At 40.6% G+C, this 27,016-nt stretch overlaps 1 protein-coding gene across 9 annotated transcripts in view; it reads left to right on the top strand.

Annotated features, from left to right (window-relative positions):
* Positions 1-27,016, top strand: part of DROSHA (drosha ribonuclease III) — a 127,025-nt gene that overhangs the window by 22,002 nt on the left and 78,007 nt on the right. For 8 of the 9 annotated variants that reach the window (XM_060146909.1, XM_060146906.1, XM_060146907.1 and 5 more), the window contains 6 exons: positions 743-823; positions 7,167-7,253; positions 9,536-9,622; positions 18,389-18,460; positions 20,056-20,137; positions 21,091-21,165. In XM_060146909.1, coding sequence (XP_060002892.1) covers positions 743-823; positions 7,167-7,253; positions 9,536-9,622; positions 18,389-18,460; positions 20,056-20,137; positions 21,091-21,165 — 484 coding nt within the window. The remainder of the gene's footprint in view (positions 1-742; positions 824-7,166; positions 7,254-9,535; positions 9,623-18,388; positions 18,461-20,055; positions 20,138-21,090; positions 21,166-27,016) is intronic. The other variant, XM_060146908.1, reaches the window with a different exon arrangement.

Genomic DNA, 27,016 nt, shown 5'->3' with positions numbered 1-27,016 from the left:
TTAAAATTACTAAGCATTTCATATGTGTGTTATTTCTCCCATGTGGTGTAAGTATTCCTAGTGCTTGCTTCAGCAGTGCATACACTAAAATTAGAATGAGTATTCCTTGACTATGTGGACCCTTAGCTATGTATCACCCTCCTTCTCCCCTTTCTACCCAAGAGGCATTCAGGATTATTCACTTATTGAATCATGTGGATGGAATTCATGGCAGTAAAATGAATTCAGGTGAACAAACATATACAGACTCACCTGATTAGTGTTGAAAGTTTTTCTGGTTCAGGTAGGCATTTTCTTCCCTCTGCTTCAGATACCTTTAGGTCTGTCTTTGAAAACATTTAATCTGCAGGTCACCTTCAGAGCATTCTTTGTGTTCCTTCAGAATATAAAATAGGCTTTTCTTTTGTGAAAGAGTCATTTTTCCTGAAACAAAAAATAGGGGGAACATACTGGAAAGTGATAGGAGAAGATGGGGGCAAACAGGGCTCTGACATTGTTATTTTCTGCTTGGCTGCACAAATAAGTCAGGAATCCAGCGTTGTCATACCATTTCCCTTTATCAGACAATAGAGACAGTTTGCAGCTTTATTGGTTTGGGAACATCCGTTTAATCTTCTAACCGTGACAGCCTCTTCAGAGCTTCGGTACTCATGACATTAAAACCCACACAGTTTCCGAGGCATCATCGTGCATGGAGTGGATTTTCCCCCAGTAAAAACGAATTACATTCTGTTTCTGACAGATGAATGATGGCCCACTCTGCAAATGCAGCGCAAAAGCGAGACGCACGGGAATCAGGCACAGCATTTATCCCGGAGAAGAGGTAACTGGTTCAGGTTATTATATTTGTCAGCGCTGAGAAGCCAGAGTAGACAGATGCTGTTGCTATTCTTTTCCCCGTAAATGAAATAATACCATGGAAATAGTCTTCTCATATTCCCTAATAGTCTCTGTTACTGATAATTGGAGAAGAAACGTACTTGGGTTTTAGAGGTGGAGTGGGAATGTTATCAAGGGAACTTTGGAAGGTTCATTATTTAAAATAGGCAAAGTGAATTTGAGTTGCTTTTTTATTATTTTAAGTATCCTAAAACGGTACATATTGCAATCTTTTTTCATGTTTTTGTTATAAATGGTTGTGAATCTCCCTGGAGAAATGATCTTACTGAAGTGCTGTAAGGCACATGTCCTTTTTCCTTGGGGACGTGAGTGTACACCGTTGTGTTTGTTAGTCTTTGTCTGTTGTCCCCACTCAACTGGGAGTGGCACACGGACTTGTTTTACCTGTGTCACACCTCAGTCCCTGGGCTGTCAGGAGCGCGCCAAATGTGTCTGCCTGATGAGTTGAATACTTTTACATCATAGAGTTATATATACCTACTCCTGTTCAGTTATTTTCCTTCGTCTTTTCCCCATTATCTTTTATCTTTACAAACTATTCTCATTAATCCCAGGATTGTCACTTTATGATTCAGCACATTATGTTTAAACATAGTTTATGTAAATCCTTCATTTCTATGTAAAACTTGTTTGAGGCCATAACAGTAATCAGACTAAGGGCTAGGAGCCGATGGAGGATACTTTGAACCACTTGCCTCCCTTTGACCTCGTTTGTCTCTGGCAGTTGGCCAGTGTAGCGAGGGCCTGTGGGACAAGATGTGCTCTCTGTGGGTGTCCATGCATGTGCTTCAGGCTGGGGTCTCTGCAGGCAGGGCTGCAGTGGAGACATTTCACAGGGACCAGGCAAGAAGAGAGTGGGCTTGGGACTGAGCAGAGGCGGAAGTCCACCTGTGATGGGCCTTTAAAGCCGGGCTTGTCGGAATTATCTTGCATGGGGCTGGAGTGGCTGTCGTACCTGCATCTCCCTCGTCCCGAGCAAGCTGCCCTAGGAAGGGCACGACTTTGGCAGAGGGAGGGGCTCTGTAGTGGAGGCTGACCTGGAAGGAGCCGACAGCGGCAGGCTGTGTGCTGACTGCTTTTCCCACAGCTGGGCAGCAGGCCCTTCCGTGAAGGGAGATTCAGGTGGGCAGTGGTGCTGGCTGAGGACTTCTGGGCAGGCAAACCCATCCTCAGAGTACATGTGGCCCTTTCACAATGGACGGGACCTATGTAGTCAGCATTCCACCAAGTGGTAGGTTGGTCTCCTCTAGGAATGGTGCCATATTGGGGGCCCAGCGTTGGTCATTGGAGGTGGCTGGCTGGACGTTCGGCAGTGGCGGTCAGCTTAGCCAGCTTAGCCTGGGGAAGTGAGGTCCATGCTGTGGGGCTCGTGTGAAGCCTCCGTCTCTGCTACTGTGGCCACTTCGTTCGTGTGCCCACCCTGTCTACCCTAGGTGGCTAATGACCGAGGCTGGCCGGCATCATCTGGCCATGCCATTTTGTCAGCTAGATGGTTTAGAACCTCTTCCACAGTGGGTGCTCTCCCGTGAACATCCACATGTGATGGAGAGATCATCGTTCTCTCCTGTTTGTCTACCTACAAGTCTCTCCCCCAAGACCTTCTTATCCCTGATCTTCCCATCTTTTTCCTTCTAGGCCTCTGACAGCTGGCATGGCCACTTGCTTCTGCCATGAGTCCATCTATATTCTAGCCTCAGGCTACTTCTCTTTCCACACAGAGTGGATGACCAGGTACACCACCTGAAACTCCGCCCACTGGGAAGATTCTCCCTCATCGCTGTCTCTCAGAGCCATCCCTGAATGAGGCTGCAGCATGGTCCGTTTTCGGCTTGCATCCCCTTTCTGACTGACCTGTTTGCAAACCAAGCTTGGGCTTTTCCTTATGCTTTCATCCTTCCGTCCTTAGTCATCAGCTGAGGGAGGGGAGCTGATGCAACGGTGGTGGGCTTGTTCGTGCCCTCTGCTCCTGCGTGTGCTTGGTTCTGGATGTACGCCCCCTCCACCTTACCATGGGTTGTTGCTGGTCCCACCCAAAGTTATGCCAGGGTGGGACTGGCAGAACCCAGCTTACGATGGGCAGTTCCAGCCACATGTCTGTTTGCTGTCCCTTGGCCATGCCTTCCAGTTCTACCAGGGCCCAGCAGTTTGCTTTTCAAAGGCATATAATTCTTCACTACAGATGGCATGGCTTGGCTCCAGAACCCCAGAGACCAGCATTGTGATTCTCCCAGTGTGGCCACAAACTCTTCTTGGCATCTTTTCCCACCAACAGTGTGGGATTTGCCGAATTGTATGGCCCCTGCAGCATGGCTGCTTGCACTGCGGTTTGGAACTGCTGAGGCCTTTCTCACTTGAGTCACGCTTACAGCTGGCAGCCTTTTGTGCCACTTTATAAATGGGCTGCAGTAATATTCCTAGCTAAGGACTGCACTGCCTCCTGAGCCCAGGGAGGCCCACCTAGTGTGCTGCTTCCTTCTTCATTGTAGGAGGTGGACGAGGCAATCATTTTGTCTTTTACTTTGGATGGATGTCTTGGAACTCCCCAGAATGCTCCCCTAAAATGGTGCGGCTGGTGTAGACCCTGAATCTTTGCAGGGTTTCTCTCTCACTCTTTGGAGCATATCCATTTTACTAGGGCTCTTAGTTTCCTCAACGTAATAATGTCACAGATGCGGTGGAGCAATATAACATTCTGCAGTATTCCAGAAGGTCAGGGGCACCTTGGACTGTATTATGACAGTGAGTGGGAGAGTTAACCCGGTGGCAAACCCAAAAATGTTGTCTGTTCCACGTAAATGTGAACCGGTTCTGATCGGAACTGGTCTTCATCCTGATTGGGATAGAAAAGGATACTTTCAGCAGATCAGTTGCCACATACTTTGTACCTGAGGTCAGATTAATCTGCTGTAACTACACTACAACACCTGGCACAGCAGGTGCAATTACTTGATTGAGCTTGTGGTGGTATATAGTCATCTGCCAGGATCCATTTGGTTTCTTTAGGGCCCAGACTGGTGAATTAAACAGAGATGTGATAGGGGCAGTCATCCCTGTGTCATTTGGATCCTTAAGGGTGGCACTAATCTCCACCATTCCCCCAGAGTCATACTGTTTTGAGGTCCGGGTTGGGTGGCTTCTGCTTGACCTTTCCCATCACGATGGCTCTTACTCCACAGATCAAGGACCCAGTGTGAGGTGGCGCTGTCTGCCAGTTTTGTCAATTCCAGTGGTACACTTGGGAACCAGGGAAATGACCACTGGGTGGATCTGTGGACTCAGTGGACCTACTGTAAGCCAGACCTTGACCAAGATTTTGTTTACTACCTTGGCCTCATCTCCCCCACTCTGACAGGGATACCAGGATGATACGTCCAGTCTCTGAATATCAATTGATTCTGATGCTGGGTCTAACACTCCTTGAACTGTCTGGCTTCTTCCTTCCCCGGTGTACAGTTATCTGAGCAAAATGGCCGTAGGCCCCTTGGGGGAAGGACAGGGCCATCATGACCCTTTTTGCTGGTGATAATGTTGCAGGGCCCATCCTCCTGCCTTCTGGCCACCTCTTCAGGCAGTGGATTTCAGTCCAGTAACTTGTCAGGCCTGGAGCCGGGCAAGGGATCATGAGTGTTTGCTGGAGCGGCCTACCTTCAGCCTCTTGGTTATCCAGTCTTGATCACTTCCGTTGGTACAAACTAAGGTAGTACTCTTATCAGCTACCCATTTTTTTTGTACCTAAGGACACTGTGTTGTGAAAACCACTTCCATGACTCTTTGTGGGTTATATCCCCTTGGCTGCCACTTCCGTCTTGCAATAATGATAATTGTGTGACCTGGCTTCTTATAATGAGCCCCATCATCTGGCCTCTCTTGTTTCAGAGTCCTGTCATCCCTGCTGCTGTAACCGCCTCTCTTACAATCAGCCCTGGCCTGCAGAGGAGGCCACCACCGATCGTCCTAGTGATGCTGGTGCCCCTTCATGAGCACATTCCTTTTGGCCTTGGTCAATGGCGTGTCCTCTGGGCCTTCCCATGGAATATGATTATCTGATAATATTTTTCAGTCATAGATACTATATCCATCCCAACGTACCCATTTCCTTGAATCTCTGAATTCCTTCCTCCTCTGTCGGTCACTGCAGTTTTGGTATTTTCACTTTACTCAGCACGGGCCATCGCTTTTTCATGCTTTTAGGAGATGTCTTAGTAGGGAGTTCTCAGCATCTCCTGACATCCTTGAATCCTGAATGCTCCCAAGTCAGTAAACTCTTCTCTAATTAGCTGTATGTTCTGTTCCTTTTGATCGAGCACTCCCAGCATCTGGTCGTGTGTGGACTCCTGCTGCCGGCACGTGCTGGTGCCAGCTGGTTCTTACAGTTCCTTTGGGATGTTATGTCTCCTCTCAGCACCTTCCCAGCTGTAAAATGTGAAACCAGTTATGCTGTGAAATGACCCTAATTACAGGTCTGTTGTGAGGTCGGGTGCCGGGAGAGTGAGGACAATGTTGCCTTCAGGGGCTTTCGTTGTCTTCAGACGGGTGAGTGCTTGCTCTTAGTAGATAAGGATGGGCCACCTCTGAAGAGGCAGAAGGGTTAGAGGCATCTGAGGAGTCAGAACCTGTATGTCTCATCCCGGGTTTTCATATCCCTGACCTTGGCATAACAGACCTGCCTTGGTTGACTGTTAATTAGCCTTTAAGGTCCACCCACTCGGACAGGAAAGCCCTGGGCTTGGTCCTGGCGCTCTCTGACCTCTCACTGCAGGTGGTAAGAGCCTCTTTGTGTGCAATAGCAGGCTTTCACATCTGGCTTCTAGCTGCCTTTCCTTCTCCTCTGCTGCTGCATTTCTGTAGAGCAGTGGTTCTCTTAAGTGCAGCTCTCCAACTAGTATCAGCATCACCTGGGGCCTTGTTAGAAACGCAGATTCTCAGCCTGCCTCAGCTGCTGACTTAGAAACTTCTGGGCGTGGGGAGCAAGCAATCTGAGATCACACTAAAGTTTGAAGAGCATGGTAAGGCATCAGTGGTGCTCGGCAGTAGCCGCCCATCCCATTATCCCTACAGCTACCCGTCTCTCATAGTTTTAAACACCTGGTGCATTGCACCTGCTTCCACTGGTACAGTCTCCCAATTCAGCATCTTTGAAAGTTTCAATTGGCGTGTTATCTGGTGCCAGGGGCTGTGTGCTCCACCAGCCACCATGATGGGTTCCTTTCTGCCAGTTGGATGGTAAGTGATTCAGCTCCAAAACCCTATCTCATCTCCTGCTTTCTTGGATCACTTCTGGTGCCAACTGTCACACATTGGATTCTCCCAAAGCAGATGCTAAGATGAAGTTTGGGGTGCATGTTTCTTAGGGATCTTCACCTGTGAGAGGAAGAGGATATTAGCAGCATCGGATAGACGGATTAGTCTAACTATGAGTCAGCTCCAGCAAAGCCCCTGTCAACCTGGTGCTGACCCAAGGAATGAGTATTGCCCATTCAAGTCGGGCTGGGGGGCTGGGCCTTTGTAACTCTGCCTCGCTCAGTACACGCCTGACGTCAGGTGAGGGACCTCTGCAGTTGACACAGATCCTGAAGGAGCCGACAGCTGGAGACTGCTGTCCATGCTCTTCACAGTAGGCAGCAAGTCCTTCCTTGAAAGATGGTCTGGGTCACCCATCGTTGTGTCTGTCACAGCGTACCCAGTGATTCCACTGATGCTTCTGTTGCTGTTTTCCTTTTCCCGTCTTAAGCTCTCTGCATATTCTGTCCACCACCTCTTGTGCTTCCTGCATTTCTGGTTCCCTCTATTTTTATTCAGCATATTTAACCCTTTCACTTTTTTCCCCTTCCTATTATAACCTACTGCTGTTACTTCTGAGATTATTTTTCTTGCTTTCTGGGTTTTTTTTTTTTTGTTTTTTTAGTTTATTGAGAGGTTAGCCAAAAGTCAATTATTATGTTATTTTAAATGAAAGGAAGACAGTCATGGAAATTCAGATCTAGAGAGATCTATATGTTGTATTGTACATGTTGTATTGTACATTCAGATCTAGAGAGATCTATATGTTGTATTGTATATGAGTTGGTGGGTTGAATGCCAGTGACCAGCAGCCCATTTTTATCTATCTAGTAATGGTAAAGTGAATACTGTCCTTCCCTTCCAGTTTGTGAAGGAACACACATACAACCTCTTTTGTCAGATGCGAATCTAGAAAATACAGTCTATTTTTAAATAACAGTATTTTGCTGCTTTACTCTTAAACTCATTTTTATTTTTCCCCTCAGGCCATCAAGCCCTGTCGTCCTATGACCAACAATGCTGGCAGACTTTTCCACTATCGAATTACAGTCTCACCTCCTACAAACTTTTTAGTGAGTTCCTAACAAAATCAGGTTTCATTTGTTTAAAAATGTAGTAAATAGGTTCTATGTACATAGGTTAAAATGTGAATTGGTTAAATATGGATTCAGTTCTTAAATGTTCTTTCTTTTAAAAACATTTTATTTTTATGCCAATAAAATTGACCTTTATCATAATGACTTTTATTTTTGGCTTCCTCTCATTATACTACTTTCTGTATCTTTTTTCATTTATATTGTTGGTACCACATAATAGCCAGTGAATTATGGAGAGCTTGTTCGTTGGAGCTATGGAGTTGGAAGAATGCAGGGAACGCTTGTGCATCTCTTAAAAATCAGCTAATAGCTTGTGTATTATCTATATATTATGACCATAAGTATTGCATATATGACAGTGATAATAATACCTAATGTTTGTTGACTATGGTACTAGGCACCATTCTAAGTATTTGACATGTATTAAGTTATTTCACACAAAAAAATCGATGAAGTAGGTATTATTATCCCCACTATGCAGGTGGCGCAGTCGTCCATGTTTTACAGATAAGGTTAAGCCGCTTGCTCTAGATTATTCAGGCAATAAGTGGCACAGTGAGGACTTGAGCCTGGGCAGACTGACTTCACGGTGCATGGCTGTATGCCATTCCACTGTGCCATACTGCCTTTTCACAGTACAAAATTAATTAATTCTGGTTACTTTTTTAATTAAGAGATTTCAGTTTCAAAATTAGATTATTAATATTTTAACAACTTTATTGACATATAATTAATATACCATAAAACTCACCCATTTAAAGTATATATTTCATGATATTTAGTCTTTTCACAGAATTGTGAAACCATCACCTCAATCTAATTTTAGAACATTTTCATCATCTCCCAAAGAAACCCTGTACTTATTAGCAGTAAATTCTTTCCCACCCCACAGCCTTCAGAAACTACTAAGGTACTCTCTGTCTTTATCATTTGCCTATTCTAGATATTTCATATGAATGGAATCATAGAATATGTAATCTTTTGGCTTCTTCCACTTACCATAATGTTTTCAAGATTAATCCATGTTGTAGTATGTAACTTCATCCCTTTTTACGGCCAAGTAATATTCCACTGTATGGACATACTGTATTTTATTTATCCATTCATCAGTTGATGAACATTTGTGTGGTATCCACTTTGGGGCTATTATAATAATGCTGCTGTGAATGTTTGTGTACAAGTTTTTGTGTGGATGTATGTTTTCCTTTCCCTTGAGTATAAATGTAGGACTAGAGTTGCTGGGTTGTATGGTAACTATATGTTTACTATTTGGAGGAACTAACAAACTGTTTTCCCAAGTGGCTGTACCATTATCATTTCACTAGAAGTTCTTTCATAATATTTAATTTAGACCAGCTTTGTTGAGTTATTCAAATGGGAAGTAACAGTAATATTGGAAAAACAAATAATATGCATTTGGATATTCTTTATTCCCCCCCCCACCCAAGTTCTTCGTGTGTGTGTGTGTGTGTGTGTGTGTGTGTGTGTGTGTAAATGTTTAGAAGAATAATGTTCAATACCTATGTAAAAAAACATGTCTTTTAGGTTTCCAATCTTGATAATTTGTTCCATGTTTAGCATTTAGGATTAAAAATGGTGGGCTATAAGAATGGCATAAAGAAGAGAATCTCTTATGCTTAGGTCAACATTTGTATATTTTAATTAGATTCAATTTGCAGGTAATTAAGATCTTTGACATTATGCAGGAATTGATTTGTTACAGTGTTTATTGGGTTGGCTTCTCCTTGGAGGGCCTGGGAATGGAGCTGTGAGGGGATGAGCCTCCGGCACCTTGAGTCTTTTCAGAGCCTTCCAGGCTGTTGCTAGTTTTGACTGTTGTGATGCTGAGTCTTCTCCACTTGCTTTGATTCAACTGTGCCATTATGTTGTTCTTGTTAGAGCTTCTGTTAGTTCAGAAATATAGCTTAGTAAGAACAGGACTGGTAGTATTGTGGGATTAAATAAAACAAGTTCCTAGAAAATGAAGCCATGTAGCTAGCCTTTTTTTTCTTTATGGCACCCATAATAAACATTCTTGATTGTCTAGTATATAAATATTACTGAAGCTAGAGAGTTCTACCAAGCAGGAGAATTCTAGCTAAAATTAATCCTCTGTGTAAAGTTTCTCCCTGGTGTTTGGGAAAACGTTAACAGAAGTCCATACATTTCACCTATTGGTTGCTTTGTGTGTCCAGATGGGTTTCTGCACATGCAAATCATGTCATTTTTTCATACTTTGTGTTTCTGTTTGCTTTCAGACTGACAGGCCAACTGTTATCGAATATGATGATCATGAGTATATTTTTGAAGGATTTTCTATGTTTGCACACGCCCCCCTGACCAATGTAAGTATATGCTGATCAGCTGGCTTTCTCCTTCCCTGAGCCCCCTTCCTTCCCTTCACTCTTTCTTTCTAAAAGTCAAAGGAAATTTCTTTTAATCTGACTTCTAAGTAACAATTACTTTGCACCCCTCTACCTGAGCTGCAGGAAGTCAGCGGCAGTGTGTGTCAGGTGGCAATGTGACATCTGTGCTAATGAGTCACAGGTTTGGTCCACATTAAATGGTGTAAGTAAACATGTGTCAGAGTAACATTTTGAGAGTGTGAAAGATTGAAAAAGAAGGATAAACTGTGGAGTAATGTGTCAAAGCTATTTTGGGTTTGGTGTCCTTCAAAAGAAAGTTGGAAAGTTTTAAGGAGAAGCTATTATTTAGTCTCTGAGCAATAGGTAAAGAAATAGAGCTTGTTCAGGACATCTGGAGCCTGAATTAACTTCATACATTTTTGTGCTTTTGAATCCCAGAAATATGTCTTCTTTAAGACACTCTGACATACAGATCCATGATATTATATAGGTATTGGTAATCGATTTGTTGGTAATCGGTTCAAATGGAAGTCCTGTATTTGTAAGTCAAAATCTTTCTGTCTCAAAGCTGGCAGTCATGGGAATTGTCTTACTTATTCTGTGTTCCAGTTGGACGTAGAGTGGAATTCACTGGCGGCTCAGGAAGGGAGTGTAGACGTATACTTGAGCCAGTCTAGATGCTGCTATAGAACTTACTGAATTACAGCTATGGTGTATGTACATCAAAGTAGAATGTTCTTTAATCCTTTCTGGTTTGGTTAAAAGAAATTACATCTGCAGTTTGAGAAGTTATTTTAGTACTGTTTACTTAAACTGTGAAATTCTGTTCCATTGGAGAGTAAAGAAAAAATCTTTGCCTAATCTTGCTCCTTTCGATTATTATTTTTTATTAGCAGACATGATTCTATAGTAGTGATACTAATTTAAAACAGATTGTTTTCTTAATGAGATTTTCTTTATGCTACAGTATATTTTATCCTAGAGAATCTTTTTTTTGAGAAGATGATTACACTGTAAATGTAAAAATAAAATCATTTGATAATACACATCACATCTATCTCTAGAGTGGACCATAATATAAAAAGGACTTCTTTTTTTGTTGAGGTATAATTGACACATAATGTTATTAGTTTCAGGTGTACAACATAATAATTTGATATTTGTATATATTGTGAAATGATCACCACGATAAGTCTAATTAACATCCATCATCATACATACTTACAAAGTTTTAAATTGGACTACTCTTTTTTTTTAAATTGAAGTATAGTTGATTTGCAGTGTTGTGTTAATTTCTGCTGTACAGCAAAGTGACTCAGTTATATGCTGTAATCATTCTTTTTTTATATTCTTTTCCATTATGGTTTATCCCAGAAGATTAGATATAGTTCCCTGTGCTATACAGTAGGACCTTGTTGTTTATCCATTCTATATGTAATAGTTTGCATCTACTAACCCCAAACTCCCAGTCCATCCCTCTCCCTCCCCCCTCCCCCTTGTCAACCACAAGTCTGCTCTCCATGTCTGTGAATCTGTTTCTATATTGTAGATAGGTTCATTTATGCCACATTTTAGATTCCACATATAAGTGATATATGGTATTTGTCTTTCTCTTTCTGACTTACTTCACTTAGTATGATAATCTCTAGTTGCATCTGTGTTGCTGCAGACAGCATTATTTCATTCTTTTTTATGACTGAGTAGCGTTACATTGTATATATGTACCATATCTTCTTTATCCATTCATCTGTCAATGGACGTTTAGGTTGTTTGGACTATTCTTAAACAATCTTTATGAAGAGACACTGGGAAGTTTTTGAATTCTGAAGGTTTCTTATTTTATTATTTTTTAAAATGTCTCAATTAGGCACTCAAACCCTTTGTTACACCAAATCTCATAGTCTTAGAGTTGAAAAGGCCTTCAGAAGTCATCTAGTCCAACTCCCCCCTACATAATACGTTTCTCTTTTTTTTTCCTCAGCAGGCTTGCAAATACAAATAATTAGTTACCATGAAAATATTTAAAAATTATCTGTCTTATCTATTAATTCCCTACAAGTAATACAGATCTCATTTTAACTTTTAGGATCACCTTAAAGAAGGAAAGAAGTGTGACTTCAGAGAGGGTTTAAACCTTAGTGAATTCTACTTACTAGCTGTATGATTTGACATTTCAATTTTTATAAACCCTGATTTTCTCATCTGTAAAACAGACGTTATTAGTTGTGGCAGTCTTACTGGTTTTTGTAAAAAAATAAATGAGATGACAAATGAAAAGTGTTTATCATGATGTTTAATATACAATACATATTGGCACTAATTATTTTGGATAAGATGTCAGGCAGATGTGGATTTGAGTCTTTCTTCTAATTCTTCTTTTTTTTTTTAACTGATTCTCCATATTTATGTGACTTTGGAAGAGTGATTCTTTGAGCTTTATTAAAGTTCCTCAGCACAAGGTTTGGCACTGAGAGGCTGCTAGTGCAAAATTAATTGCAGTTGTTACTGTTGTTGTAAAAGATAGGACTGAAAAATTCCTGGCTTCAGAGTATATTTTTTATAAATATTCAAGTTCTCAAAACTTGAGAACTTAACTCTGTAATGAGAAGATAAGCCCCATCATTTATGTTAGAGATGTTGATAAAATAAATCGAGTTTTAAGCTGAGTGTTGTACAGTTCATAGGAATTACATCCATCAAAGGCCTCTTGAATTTGAAATAGCCTCCCAAGAAAAAGAATTATTAAATCGCTTTACTGTTCTGATTCATTTTTTTGCTAGAGAGAGCTCATCAGCAAGAAGGGCATGCAGATGATGGTAATGTTAGAATCTCAATCCAGTCTAGTACCAACAAGTTCTCTTAAGGTCTTCTTGAATTGAAGTGGATTGAAAGCCTTGTTGGCTAAGTATAGAGCATTGTGGGAAAATTTTGTCCTTTTATGTAGTACATTTGCTGTTACTTATAATACCTGATGTTATTAGGGACTTTGACAACATAACTAAAATTACCTAGATATATGTATTACATGCATAATATTTTATCCCGTCCTCAAAAGCACAAGGCAGCACCATGATCATTTCCCTGCTGCTTTCCATTTCCAGTGGACTCGCTGCCCTGGATTTAGTCTTTCAGTTCCTGGAAGTAGTAGAGTTAGAATGTAGAAGTTTAGGGAGGGTTTTTTCATTGGTTTCTGGGAGGATGAGATAAGAGTTAGTGTCAAATCAGCATTCAAACGTGTTTTAAGAAATGGTAGTGGGCATTTATATTATTTGATTGGCCAACTGAGTTCTCAATCCACTGAGTTCCCAGTATGTAGGAAAATGACAAGTCTCTTTGAGTCTTAGAGAGAGATGAAAGTTCGCATAGAAAAGGAGATTCTGCCTTTCCAAATTTGTGTGTCTGAGAAGGGCTCTAGTGGTACAGGTAAGAGCCCCAAAGAAAATACAGTGTGTATAAGAAAAGAGGTCAAAGAAGGAATCCCCCAAAAGTGATTTTAGTTGAAATAATGTGGGGAAAGGACTGAATTTGCATAAATCATCCAGCAGAGTTGCTGTTGCACATGGTAAAAGGAGTAAGGTTTATACTTTTGCTCTTTTTCTTGCCTCTGGACTATTCCCAAGGGCTCTGGTCCTTTTCTCTCCTGGATACACTCCCCTAGTAATGCAATGTCACGCAGTTTTTCCTCCCATGCATGTTCTGACATTGATATTTATAGCTGTGACGTATGGCTCTGTGCTCCACACTCACATTTCAGATTGCCTGTTGGACATACCTACCTTGATGTTCCCTCAGGTACCTCACCCTTAACCTATGCGAAACTGAACTCATCATCTTCTCTGCGTACTGAGTTTGAGGAACTCAGGGGACATCCTATGAAATTCTTTGTATTAATGCCATCGTGAGCTATCTGGTCCCTTAGGCCAGAAACCTAGAAATTATCCTCTATTCTTTCTCCTCTTTCACTTCCACATCAGAACAGTCACTGTATATTTCAGTCACATCGCCTGTGTTTAAATTCTTCTCCCTCCTTTTTGATCTTTTGTTCATTTGGCTTCTGAACTGTTTGTTAGACTCCATTCTGGTCTTCTGGTCTCTTGCCTTGTTCCTCTACAAGCCATTCCCACCCTGTTTACATAGCATCCCATCCATGTAAACTGTGATAGTCTCTCACTTAAAGTACTTGAATGACTTCTTGTTGCCATAAGGATAGCTCTGAATCCTTAACATGGTTTTTAAGATCTGCATAATATAGTTCATACTTTCCTTTCTAGAATTTTCTTACATCTCTGTCTCCATGCATTTCACTTCTGAAGAGCTAAATGACCTGTCCTTCTCCCAGCTCCCTTTTCTCTGTCTTGCTAGAAACTAAACACCTGTTCTTCCCCAGTTGATTTTCGGGATGACCTGGAAAATCCCTTCCCATCTTTGAAGACTCAACTCAAATGTTACCTCCTCTTTGGTTCTTTTGTACTTTATACTATTTTGTTTGCTTATTTGTTTTTTAAATGCACTTACAAGTTACACTGTATCATATTCTGTTTATGCTTGTTTACATGCCTTTTTTTCTCTTCTAGATCCCTACCTTTTTATTTTTTACACCTTTATTGGAGTATAATTGCTTTACAATGTTGTGTTAGTTTCCACTGTACAACAAAGTGAATCAGCTATATGCATACATATATCGCCATATCTCTTCCCTCTTGAGCCTCCCTCCCACCCTCCCTATCCCACCCCTCTAGGTGGTCACAAAGCACCGAGCTGATCTCCCTGTGCTATGCGGCTGCTTCCCACTAGCTATCTATTTTACATTTGGTAGTGTATATATGTCCATGCCACTCTCCCACTTTGTCCCAGCTTACCCCTCCCCCTCCCTGTGTCCTCAAGTCCATTCTCTACATCTGTGTCTTTATTCCTGCCCTGCCACTAGGTTCACCAGTACCATTTAAAAATTTTTTTTTATTTTAAATTTTTAATTTATTTTTAAAATTTTATTTATTTATTTTTGGCTGAGTTGCGTCTTTGTTGCTGCACGCGGGCGTTCTCTAGTTGCTGTGAGTGGGGGCTACTCTTCCTTGCTGTGCGCAGGCTTCTCATTGCGGTGGCTTCTCGTTGTGGAGCACAGGCTCTAGGCACGTGGGCTTCAGTAGTTGTGGCACGTGGGCTCAGTAGTTGTAGCTCATGGGCTCTAGAGCACAGGCTCAGTAGTTGTGGCGCACGGGCTTAGTTGCTCTGTGGCATGTGCGATCTTCCCGGACCAGGGCTTGAACCCGTGTACCCTGCATTGGCAGGCAGATTCTTAACCACTGTGCCACCAGGGAAGCCCAGTACCATTCTGTTAGATTCCATATATATGCATTAGCATATGGTGTTTCTTTTTCTCTTTCTGACTTACTTCACTCTGTATGACAGAGTCTAGGTCCATCCACCTCACTATAAATAACTCAATTTTGTTCCTTTTTATGGCTGAGTAATATTCCATTGTATATATGTGCCACATCTTCTTTAACCATTCATCTGTCAATGGACACTTAGGTTGCTTCCATGTCCTGGCTATTGTAAATAGTGCTGCAGTGAACATTGTGGTACATGACTCTTTTTTTTTTTTTTTTTTTTGCGGTACGCGGGCCTCTCACTGCTGTCGCCTCTCCCGTTGCGGAGCACAGGCTCCGGACGTGCAGGCTCAGTGGTCATGGCTCACGGGCCCAGCTGCTCCGCAGCACGTGGGATCTTCCCAGACTGGGGCATGAACCCGTGTCCCCTGCATCGGCAGACGGACTCTCAACCACTGCGCCACCAGGGAAGCCCGCATAACTCTTTTTGATTTATAGTTTTCTCAGGGTATATTCCTAGTAGTGGGATTGCTGGGTCATATGGTAGTTCTATTTTTAGTTTTTTAAGGAACCTCCATACTGTTCTCCATAGTGGCTGTATCAATTTATATTCTCACCAACAGTGCAAGAGGGTTTCCTTTTCTCCACACTCTCTCCAGCATTTATTTGTAGATTTTTTGAAGATGGCCATTCTGACTAGTGTGAGGCGATACCTCATTGTAGTTTTGATTTGCATTTCTCTAATGATTAGTGATGTTGAGCATCTTTTCATGTGTTTGTTGGCCATCTGTATATCTTCTTTGGAGAAATGTCTATTTAGGTCTTCTGCCTCTTTTTGGATTGGGTTATTTGTTTTTCTGATATTGAGCTGCATGAGCTGCTTGTATATTTTGGAGATTAATCCTTTGTCAGTTGCTCCGTTTGCAAATATTTTATCCCATTCTGAGGGTTGTCTTTTGGTCTTGTTTATGGTTTCCTTTGCTGTGCAAAAGCTTTGAAGTTTCATTAGGTCCCATTTGTTTATTTTTGTTTTTATTTCCATTACTCTAGGAGGTGGGTCAAAAAGGAGCTTGCTGTGATTTATGTCGTAGGAGTTCTGCCTATGTTTTCCTCTAAGACTTTGATAGTGTCTGGCCTTACATTTAGGTCTTTAATCCATTTTGAGTTTATTTTTGTATATGGTGTTAGGGAGTGTTCTAATTTCATTCTTTTACATGAAGCTGTCCAGTCTTCCCAGCACCACTTATTGAAGAGGCTGTCTTTTCTCCATTGTATATTCCCCTCCCCCTCCCTGTGTCCTCAAGTCCATTCTCTACGTCTGTGTCTGTATTCCTGCCCTGCCACTAGGTTCACCAGTACCATTTTTTAAGTTTTTAAAATTTTTTATTGATTTATTTATTTATTTTTAAAATTTTATTTATTTATTTTTGGCTGCGTTGGGTCTTCTTTGCTGTGCACAGGCTTTCTCTAGTTGCAGCAAATGCGGCGAGCGGGGACCACTCTTCATCGTGGCATGCAGGCTTCTCATCGCGGTGGCTCCTCTTGTTGCGGAGCATGGGCTCTAGGGCATATGCGCTTCAGTAGTTATGGCACACGGACTCAGTAGTTGTGGCTCAAGGGCTCTAAAGTGCAGGCTCAGTAGTTGTGGCACAGGGCTTTGTTGCTCCACAGCATGTGGGATCTTCCCAAACCAGGGCTCGAACCCATGTCCCCTGCATTGGCAGGCGGATTCTTAACCACTGCGCCACCAGGGAAGCCCTCTCCATTGTATATTCTTGCCTCCTTTGTCAAAGATAAGTTGACTATATGTGCGTGGGTTTATCTCTGGGCTTTCTGTTCTGTTCTGTTGATCTATATTTCTGTTTTTGTCCAGTACCATACTGTCTTGATTATTGTAGCTTTTTAGTATAGTCTGAAGTCAGGGAGCCTGGTTTCTCCAGCTCTGTTTTTCTTTCTCAAGATTGCTTTGGCTATTCGAGATCCCTGCCTTTTTAAAAGGTAAGGGCTGTGACATATTTTAGAGTAACTGTGAATCTAACAGTTGTTAGCAAAGTATTTTAAAAATATGAATAATTGCACAAATTTGTAGCTCTCAAATATTTTTAAATGATTGTAGGAAGAAAGAAGAACTTAAAAATGATAGTGGCTTTAGCATGTCACTTCATCTGGTTTAGAACTCATTACCATGAGAAGGCTGAAAATGGATCTCTTATTAACGTTAATTATGAATTTCACTCAAATTAGCCACCATCCTAAAGAAAAAAAAGAAAGCACCTAAGAGCTAAACTTCATTTCTGAGAAAAAGATTTCCAGTAGATGGCATTATAGGACTATTTGCTTTTCTTACCATTCCTTTTGCTGGTGGAATTAAAATTTGTTTCTTTCTGATTGCTGTGGTTTGTAAAAACGATTACCTTTATATAAATTCGTCTTATGGACAGATCAAGGGGCCAGAAAAGCCCACTTAACACATCTCTAGGGCTTCTGAGTCTATTATTTTCTCCGGCTAGTCAGCCAAGCCACTGCATTAACCTCACACCCTTCCTTTCTCAGTCCTTCATTCATTCAAAAATATACTTAAAGAAAACCTATTAAATCTAGGCACTAGGCTAGTGTCTCATGATACATTGGTAAAGCAAGACAGATGTGGATTTATTTCATCTGAGCTTTCCTTCATTTTCACACATACCCTGAGTATTAGAACAGGAAATGAGAGGTGGATACCCAAGTGGCTTAGAGCTGGGGTCTAGAGCAAGAATTTCTAAGTCACCAGCTACCTGCTTCCTTCGGCAAAATATCTGACGACTCTGCCTTCGTTTCCTCCACTGTACCCTGGGAAGAGTAGTTGTACCTGTCTCACAGGGCTGGTTACATGAGTGACAGTATGTGAAGCAGTAGAACAGTGCCTAGCTGAATAAGTGGTAGCTATTATTATTTTTATTACCATGATTGCTTTTGCTCCAGAGCCTGAGAGGCAGCATGAGTTGTCTCTACTACGATGACTTATGAATCTATAGCTGATGAATTGTCAGCCTGCTATCCCTGCTCTGCCTGAAGAGCCTGAAAGATTTTTAAAACCTGAGAAAAAGAAGTATTTAATTGTGGTTTTATTAATTCTTTAGAGGCAATATATTTGGTTTTAATGAGTTCTTGTCATGTTTGTGTTGCTGGTGCTAATACAGTTAATTGAGCACCAACATTATGCAGGTTTCCTGTAGAGACTGGGCCAGCTGGGTTCTTGTTATTAAAATTCAGCAGTTGTGGTCAAGTTTCATGTGCAGTATTGTTAGCAGCTTAGATTAAGGCGAAGCTTTCTCATTTGGTTCATGGCCTTCTGGGTTAGGTAGCAAACACATGTACAGGGTGAGCGCAGGAAGGTATTTTGAAACTGAACTTTTCCTCCTTATTATTGCAGATTCCACTGTGTAAAGTAATTAGATTCAACATAGACTACACGATTCATTTCATTGAGGAGATGATGCCTGAGGTAAGGGAAAAGATTATTTAACAGCTTGATGCAGCTTGCTCTTTTGTTTATTCCACACATGTCTTTAAAGCATTGAACTTGGCCAGGTCTGGCTTTTTGCCATAAGTATACCCTTAAAGTATTGTGTTCACTGTTGAAAGGACCAGTCAGATGTAGTCAGATGTAGCTTTAGGAATGAGGTTAAAATTCAGGTCGTTTTCCAACTTATTGACCTATTTTTGAACCCATTTCTCCTCCTGTTGCAGCTACTGATAGTAACTTTACATCTGTTTCTAGTTTGTTTTGGACAGGGGACAGCTTTTGGTTACTGGTCATTATCAGAGAGGAAATTAGAAAAGTGAAACTGAATCTGATAGCTGTTGGAATAATCTTATTCATTACCTCCAGTGACAAGATCAATGCTTGGTTCATTTTCCTTCTCATATATTTACACATTTTTCTTGCCATATATTTACATATTTTTCACTACGTATGCTCAGCAGCAGATTTATCTAAATATATGCAAGAGGTTTAAAATTCCAAAGCAAGATAAATGTGAATCTCAGAATGATTCATTGCCTGATCTTGAATTTAGTGCTGTCAACAAATCACACTAAGAAATAACAACTAGACAGCAAACAAGCTTGTGCACTTAACATTGTGTTGGAGTCGGGGTCGATTTCCTGAGCCCCTGGCTCCTCTTGCAAACCTCGTTTAACGGTGCAGCTCTGTCGAGGGCAGCGGAGCACCCAGGGGGATTGATGAGCATGACACGCATGCTTAGTTTGCACCTATTTCATTCTGGGCAAGTCCTGTTAATTCCACCTGTCTTTCAAAGAGAATTGAAGAGAAAGGGCCGCCCCTTCATTCTTCAGCTTGGAAGGGCTTTTTTGCTTCCTTTTGATTTTTAAGGTCATAAGCCTTCATTTGCTATTGTAAAAGTTTATGACTTCTGGCATGATCTCACGCAGGGTGATTTATGAACCCCGAGCAAAACAAGTAGGAGGAAGAATTATGAGACAAGTCTCACTTGCAAATATATCATCTGTTAAGCTTGTTTACAGCAGAAATTTTGGTACAAGGTTCTGTAGTTTGTCTTAGTCCTGTATTTGCCTTCATTAAGAATTGGAACTTTTTTGGCACAGAGATCTTTGTTTATGGTAACTTTGTAATAATAGTGATTGTGGGTGTATTTGAGGGGTGGAGGTGAGCAGGGGTGGAGCGGGGGAGGTGCTGGGGACAAACCTATCAGACCTGGCTGCCCAGTGTGTGATTTGAATTAACAGAAAAGTCCCTAGGAGATTCTGATATATTTTATAATTGGGTTAGAAAAATATGACGTAAAGGAGACTCTGATTTTTAAATTGCACATCATTTTATTTGTACATTGAGAAGGGCCAAGTTCACATTTTCTTAGGAATCCTAATGACACTATTGCCTACTTCATTAATGTTTCAAGCCAATGAGCTATTATAGGACGGTGACCAAACTAGGAAATCACCTTGTTTTAGTACAGTTGCAATAGACACTTTTGAAAACACTTGACTAGAACAAGCTGAACCTTGTTAATACATGTTTGCAGTACTACAGTGATTTGATTTTGGTTTATTTTTCAGAATTTTTGTGTGAAAGGACTTGAACTCTTTTCATTATTCCTATTCAGAGATATTTTGGAATTGTATGACTGGAATCTTAAAGGTAAATAATAGGATTTAAAGAAAAGTGCAGTGCTTGTCGAAGAACGTTGTGGTATGTGTGAAAACTCTTATAAAAGTGGGGAGACATAGTTGAAATTCCTCGTACTTTTGAAATACCCAGGGAAAAGTTTATTATTCATAGAAGTGCGTGTTATCATTTGACATGAATAAGTTGTTATGGTCTCATTTTAATACAGCTGGACAGTGTCCATTACGGAAGATTACCATTAATTGTTACCTAACTGGTACCTCAGAAGATGGTATCAGTTATGTTGAGTGACTACCTTGGTTTATCTGCATTGGGGAAATCTCATTAGTTAATATTTTAAATCTATTGAACTTTACTGTAATAAACTTCTTCCAAGATGACAGTTTATTAAAACAGAACTTTAGTTAACCTTCGAAACACACACATACACTGTGAGCTACAGCAGTTCAAAACTTGATACTTGGTTCTTGGATAATAGTTCCCTCTTTTGGAAGTGCCTCTATTCCAGCAGACATTTATTTATTTTTAAAATAGTATATTGATGAATGGCTCTTCAAACCAAGTTTTTAATAGTATTTCTCTCTTTTTTTTCCCCAGTTGTATTGGTTAAAATGGAACGGAATGAAGACACAAGCATATTATATCATCCAATCGTTCATTTATAACAAAAATCTTTGTATCTTTGAATTTCTAAAACTAGTTTTACCATATATACCATATACCGTATATAACCTTGGGGCATTCATTCTCCTTTTTGAGTGGTCTCTTCCCTACAGTCTTCATGGAATGTTTGTGGCAGTTACCACATGATTGATTTAGCTATTGAGGAGAAAGGGGCGGTTTTCTTATATCCCTACTTCTGGTGGTATTTTTTTGTATTTATCATAAATCTCAGGAGTTAAGTTGCAATGTTTGTTTCCTAAGGTGGTTTTATTTTTTCTTTCCTTTTCACTTGTTTGCTTTAGGTCCTTTGTTTGAAGACAGTCCTCCCTGCTGCCCAAGATTTCATTTCATGCCACGTTTTGTAAGATTTCTTCCAGGTAAATCTTTTGACTTGTCAGTGACCTGGTGAGATAGTGCATCTGAAAATAAGCCTGCCATTCTCCTTTCAGTCTTCAGGGACAACTTTCCCACCTCAGACACTTAATATCTACTTCTCAGGTCAGGCATGAAAATGTAAAATTATACATGTTGATTTGTACCCCTGCATAATTTACGGTAGCCCCAAGTTAGATGAGCAATGAGAAAATTGATTTATAAATTTTGAGAGTCTACTTGATAAAATATCATGCAAGTATTAAAATTAATATGGAAAAATGCATGTGGCTTAAAAAATGCATATCGTTAATTAGAAAACAATTATAAAATTTTATAAGCAATATGATTATAATTATGCTAAAAATTACTGCAGTAATAGTTGTAGTAAGATTAATATTATAGGTTTTTTTTTCTCTTTTTTGACATATACTTTTATTCATTTTACAGTAAAAAAATAATTTATTGTCTCATGAAATTAAAAATATATAAGTAAATATATGACTTTTATGTTTTTAAAGCAATATTTTAACTATTTTAAAACTTTTGTCAAGAGGCTAGCTGTGAGCTATGGCATTGTATTTAGTGTTTTTTAAAATGGTTGGGTTTTTAATGAAATGTTTGGACGCCTTTTTGTTTGTAAAGTCTTCACCATCCTAAATGAATTCATCCCTGGAATCTCATTCCCGTGTCTCACTTTCTGGTGATATCCATCTATACTTCCACCCTCTCGTTCCCTTATTCCCTTTGCTTCTGCTTGACTCTTCTTTTTTCTCCTTGTGTGCAGCCATCTTTCCTTGCTTTCTTAAGTCCTGTCCTCTGACTTCTGTCTCAGCTCTAGTGACCTCAGCCCCTTGTGCTAACCACCACCTTGCATGGAAATGTCATTTCAACCATTTGCCTTTTCTTCTCTGATGTTTGGGCCACTCAGTGATACGGGAGAAAAAAAAATGGCTGCTGCGACAAAACTGTGGTTTATAATTTCAGCTGGGGAGCTTTTCAGCATGTAAGCTTTCTGCCCACGTTTACATATCAGCAGTTTCAGAAGTTCAGCCTCATGCTCGTGCTCTCCTCCTCGTGCCCCTTGCCCTCCTGGGGGCAGGACCCTTGCCTCCCTCATGCCTCAGAACCATCCCTTGAGCCTGTCAGATTCTGGGCCGTTCACAGCCTGGCTTTCCTTTGGTGCCCCACCTGCCTCTTACCTTGTCCCCACCCCGCTGCAGCTGCTGATGCCAGAGCCAGCCTGCAGAAGACCAAAAACAGTGGACATGCTTCAGTTGAGTCTCCTCCCTAATGTGGTACCTGGGCTCTTGTTCTGGTCTGCCTGCTGCACTCTCCTTACTTGCCTTCTGGCTCTCTGATTCGTCCTTTGTGGCTTTTGTTTCTTGTCTTTTCATTCTAGTTTAGCTTTTCCTCCAGATTTTGTCCATGCTACCCTTTCCTCAGTCCACTCAGTCACAATGGCTTATTTTTATTTTAGCATGGTGTTAATCATATTTTTAGTATTCTTAATGTTCATTTTGTTTGGAAAATGCATTCAAAATATTTTCTCTTTTGGACATCTGGTTTTATTTCATTGAGAGGTCCTTTGTATTTTTTAAATATTTATTTATTTTTATTTATTTGTTTGGCTGCATCGGGTCTTAGTTCAGCCTGCCGGCTCTTTGTTGTGGCACACGGGCTTCTCTCTAGTTGTGGCACATGGGCTGTAGAACGTGAGGGCTCAGTAGTTGTGGCGCACGGACTTAGTTGCCCTGAGGCATGTAGGATCTTAGTTCCCCGACCAGGAATTGAACCCACATTCCCTGCATTGGAAGGCGGATTCTTAACCGCTGGACCACCAGGGAAGTCCTGAGGTCCTTTTCTTCTTTTCAAGTGAATGCATCTATGATTTTATAATGGAGGTTTAGCAGTAAACTTATTAGAAAATTGTGTTAGTTTGTTGAAAAGCCTTTCCTTTCTGTATCTGTCTGCCTGTAGGCATTTTATGACCAAACAAATCTCTAAGAGAAAGTGGACATTTTTTTTTTTGAAAGTGGACATTTAAAAAATCATCTTAAAGAAGAATCTTATGTCAGATATTTACTTCGTGGGATTTCAACTCTCACAAAATGTTTCTTGTAACTGTATAGGGATAACACTTAGGTTGTCAAGAAGGGAAAGGTCTATTGACTTATTTTTAAACAGGATTTACTTTTTCATTAGACTTCCTTTTGAAAATATACTTATTAAAAAAAACCCGGGACTTCCCTGGTGGCGCAGTGGTTAAGAATCCGCCTGCCAATGCAGGGGACACGGGTTCGATCCCTGGTCTGGGAAGATCCCACATGCTGCGGAGCAACTAAGCCCATGTGCCACAACTACTGAGCCTGTGCTCTAGAGCCCACGAGCCACAACTACTGAGCCCGTGTGTCACAACTACTGAAGCCTGTGAGCCCGGAGCCCATGCTCTGCAACGGGAGAGGCCACCACAATGAGAGGCCCATGCACCGCAACGAAGAGTAGCCCCTGCTAGCCGCAATTAGAGAAAGCCCCCATGCAGCAATGAAGCCCCAATGCAGCATTAATTAATTAATTAATTAATTAAAGTAACAGCTATTTCAGGGACTTCCCTGGTGGCGCAGTGGATAAGACTCTGTGCTCGCAATGCAAGGGGCCCGGGTTCGATCCCTGGTCAGGGAACTAGATCCCACATGCATGCCGCAACTAAGACCCGGCACAACCAAATAAAACAAAAAAGTAACAACTATTTCAGAACAATGTTAGTATACTTAACACTATTGAACTGGATGGTTAAAAATGGTTAAGGTATTTCAAATACATAATACAGCTAATAATACTGTATTACATATTTGAAAGTTGCTAAGAGAAAAAAATCTTAAATGTTCTCACCACAAAAAAGAAATGGTAATTACATGACATGATGGAAGTGTTAGATAACACTATGGTGGTAATCATTTTTCATTACATAAGTTTATCAAATCAATGTGTCATACCCCTTAAACTTACATGATGTTATATGTCAGTTATATCTCAGTAAAGCTGAAAAAAATGGTTAAGATGGTAAATTTTATGATGTTTTTTATCAAAATAAAAAAAATATTAAATCTTTAAAAAGTGACAACAGGACAAAAGAGTTGGAATGTTGCTGACTAATGGACCTAGATACCAGAAAACAGTTTCTTGATAACAGATACAATTTAGAATACTAAGCCAAGCAAAGGGAAATTTTCCTCAGTGTGAAAAAGAAAATTAAGTTTAAAAGTAGAAAAAGGTTAAGGATTTTTAAAATCAGAATTTCCTACATTTTCTAAAACGACATGCTTTCTGAGTGTAATTAATTTTTTTTTAATTTTAAAAACAAATAGTTTGTGTCTCTAACTTCTCAAGTTTATATAATACTACTTAAGGTTGGCTTTCTATAATTACAATGTAAGATTCAAATTAATCAGTTCTTAAAAGGCTTACCTTATTAGCTTCTTCTGTCACTATTCGATTAAGAAACTTCATCATAATTGTTGGTGCCACAGGGTTGAAACTGTCAAAGTTTTATAAAGGAAGATAGTGGTTATGTGATTAATTAAAAAATACAGTATGGGGGCTTTCCTGGTGGCGCAGTGGTTGAGAGTCCGCCTGCTGATGCAGGGGACATGGGTTCGTGCCCCGGTCTGGGAGGATCCCACATGCCGCGGAGCGGCTGGGCCTGTGAGCCATGGCTGCTGAGCCTGTGTGTCCGGAGCCTGTGCTCCGCAACGGGAGAGGCCACAGTAGTGAGAGGCCCGTGTGCCGCAAAAAAAAAAAAAAAAAAAAAATACAGTATGTATATAAAATTTTAAGCAGAAATTTCATTCTATTTCTATTCTATGTGATATAACACACTCTTTCTGAATTTCTTTGGAAAACCTTTGATTATTATCTCCACTGAGACTGTCAGAGATTATAAATATTAGAGGACATCGACCAATCTGCACATACTTCCTAAAATAACAAAAGATAGCAAGCAAGGTTGAAATTTAAAACACCTGCCATTTAATTTGGAGTTTTAGAAAACTTCACTGAAACTCACCTCAGAACTTCATGTAAAGTATGAGAATCTTGATGAAACTGGTTAGGTAAATCCTACCAAAAACAAAGGAAAAACATTAGCTCAGTTTCATTCCCATGTAAATTTATTTTCAGATTTATATCTACCAAAACAGGAAAAATGTTATCTATTCAATGTATTGTAACCAGAACTTTTGTAGAAATTAAGGGAGACATCAAATAGCTGATATCCTAAATAGTAAAACGCATCAATGGGATTTTGAGAGCAAACTTCTTAGGGTCACTACAAGTTATAATATTTTTACTAAGATGTCATTTTCCAAATACTTTTTGCCTTTCTATACTTAGGCCATTAAATATTTAAAGTTCATTAACCCATAGCTACTTTATCCAAGTTTACTGCAAGAAACTTTAGGTTTCTTCTATTATACAAAGCCTTTATGTTATATTTTACCAGTACTAACACTATGGAGAGAGTTAATGTCATTATCACATAAAATATATCTTACAATTGTTTACTCAATAGTTACAGCAGAATTTCAAAAGCTGTCCTTACTTCAACTAGAATTATCACTTCTCAGATCATCTCCAAACATTTGTTGTTTGTTATATTTTGTCGCTCTTAGTAGAAACTCTTTAAAAACTGCTATCTGAGGGCTTCCCTGGTGGCGCAGTGGTTGAGAGTCCGCCTGCTGATGCAGGGGACGCGGGTTCGTGCCCCGGTCCGGGAAGATCCCACATGCCGCGGGGCGGCTGGGCCCGTGAGCCATGGCCGCGAAGATCCCACATGCCGCGGGGCGGCTGGGCCCGTGAGCCATGGCCGCTGAGCCTGCGCGTCCGGAGGCTGTGCTCCGCAACGGGAGAGGCCACAGCAGTGAGAGGCCCGCGTACCCCCCCATCAAAAAAAACACAAAAAAACCCTGCTATCTGAGACCGATAAGGAAATACATGGAAGCTTGATTCTGAAAGGGAACATATTTAACACGTTTTTTTTTTTTTTTTTTTTTGCGGTATGTGGGCCTCTCACTGTTGTGGCCTCTCCCGTTGCGGAGCATAGGCTCCAGACGGGCAGGCTCAGCGGCCATGGCTCACGGGCCCAGCCGCTCCGCGGCATGTGAGATCTTCCCGGACCGGGGCACAAACCCGTGTCCCCTGCATCAGCAGGCGGACTTTCAACCACTCTGCCACCAGGGAAGCCCTGTATTATGTTTTTGAAATACCTATTGTTACAGTTAACTGTAGTTGGCTCATTCTCATTGCTGTATAGTATTATATGGTATGACTAAATTAAAATGTATTTAACCTGTCTGTGATTAATGGACATTTGCATGCTTTCAGTTTTTGACTCTTTTAGATAGCATACACGTGTTCACCAAACACTTATACGTGCTTTTTGGTGAGCATATATTTATGCTTTTCTATAGTGGATATATACCTAGGAGCGGAAATTCTGGATGTGTTTATATTAAGCTTTGTAGATACTTCCAAACAGTTTTCCAAAGTGATTGTACCATTTTACCGTCCCACCTGCAATATGTATGAGAGTTCAAGTTATTCCACATTTGCACCAACACTTGGCATTTTTCTTTCTTTTTCAAGTTAGCCATTCTGATGAGTATTCAGAGGTATAACATTATGGTCTTAATTTTCATTTCCCTAATGACTAATGAAATGGAGCACCATTTCATATATTGACCATTTGGATGTTGTCTTTTGAAGTGCCTGTTCAAGTCTTTAGCTCATTTTTCTGTTGGGTTATATCTGCCTTTTTCTCATTTACTTGTAGGTATTTTTTATATGTACTCTATGTGA

This window comes from Lagenorhynchus albirostris, chromosome 3, assembly GCF_949774975.1.
Source record: "Lagenorhynchus albirostris chromosome 3, mLagAlb1.1, whole genome shotgun sequence".
Lineage (NCBI taxonomy): Eukaryota > Metazoa > Chordata > Mammalia > Artiodactyla > Delphinidae > Lagenorhynchus > Lagenorhynchus albirostris.
The sequence above is the reverse complement of the archived record's forward strand: the minus strand, read 5'-3'. Positions and strand labels throughout refer to the sequence as shown.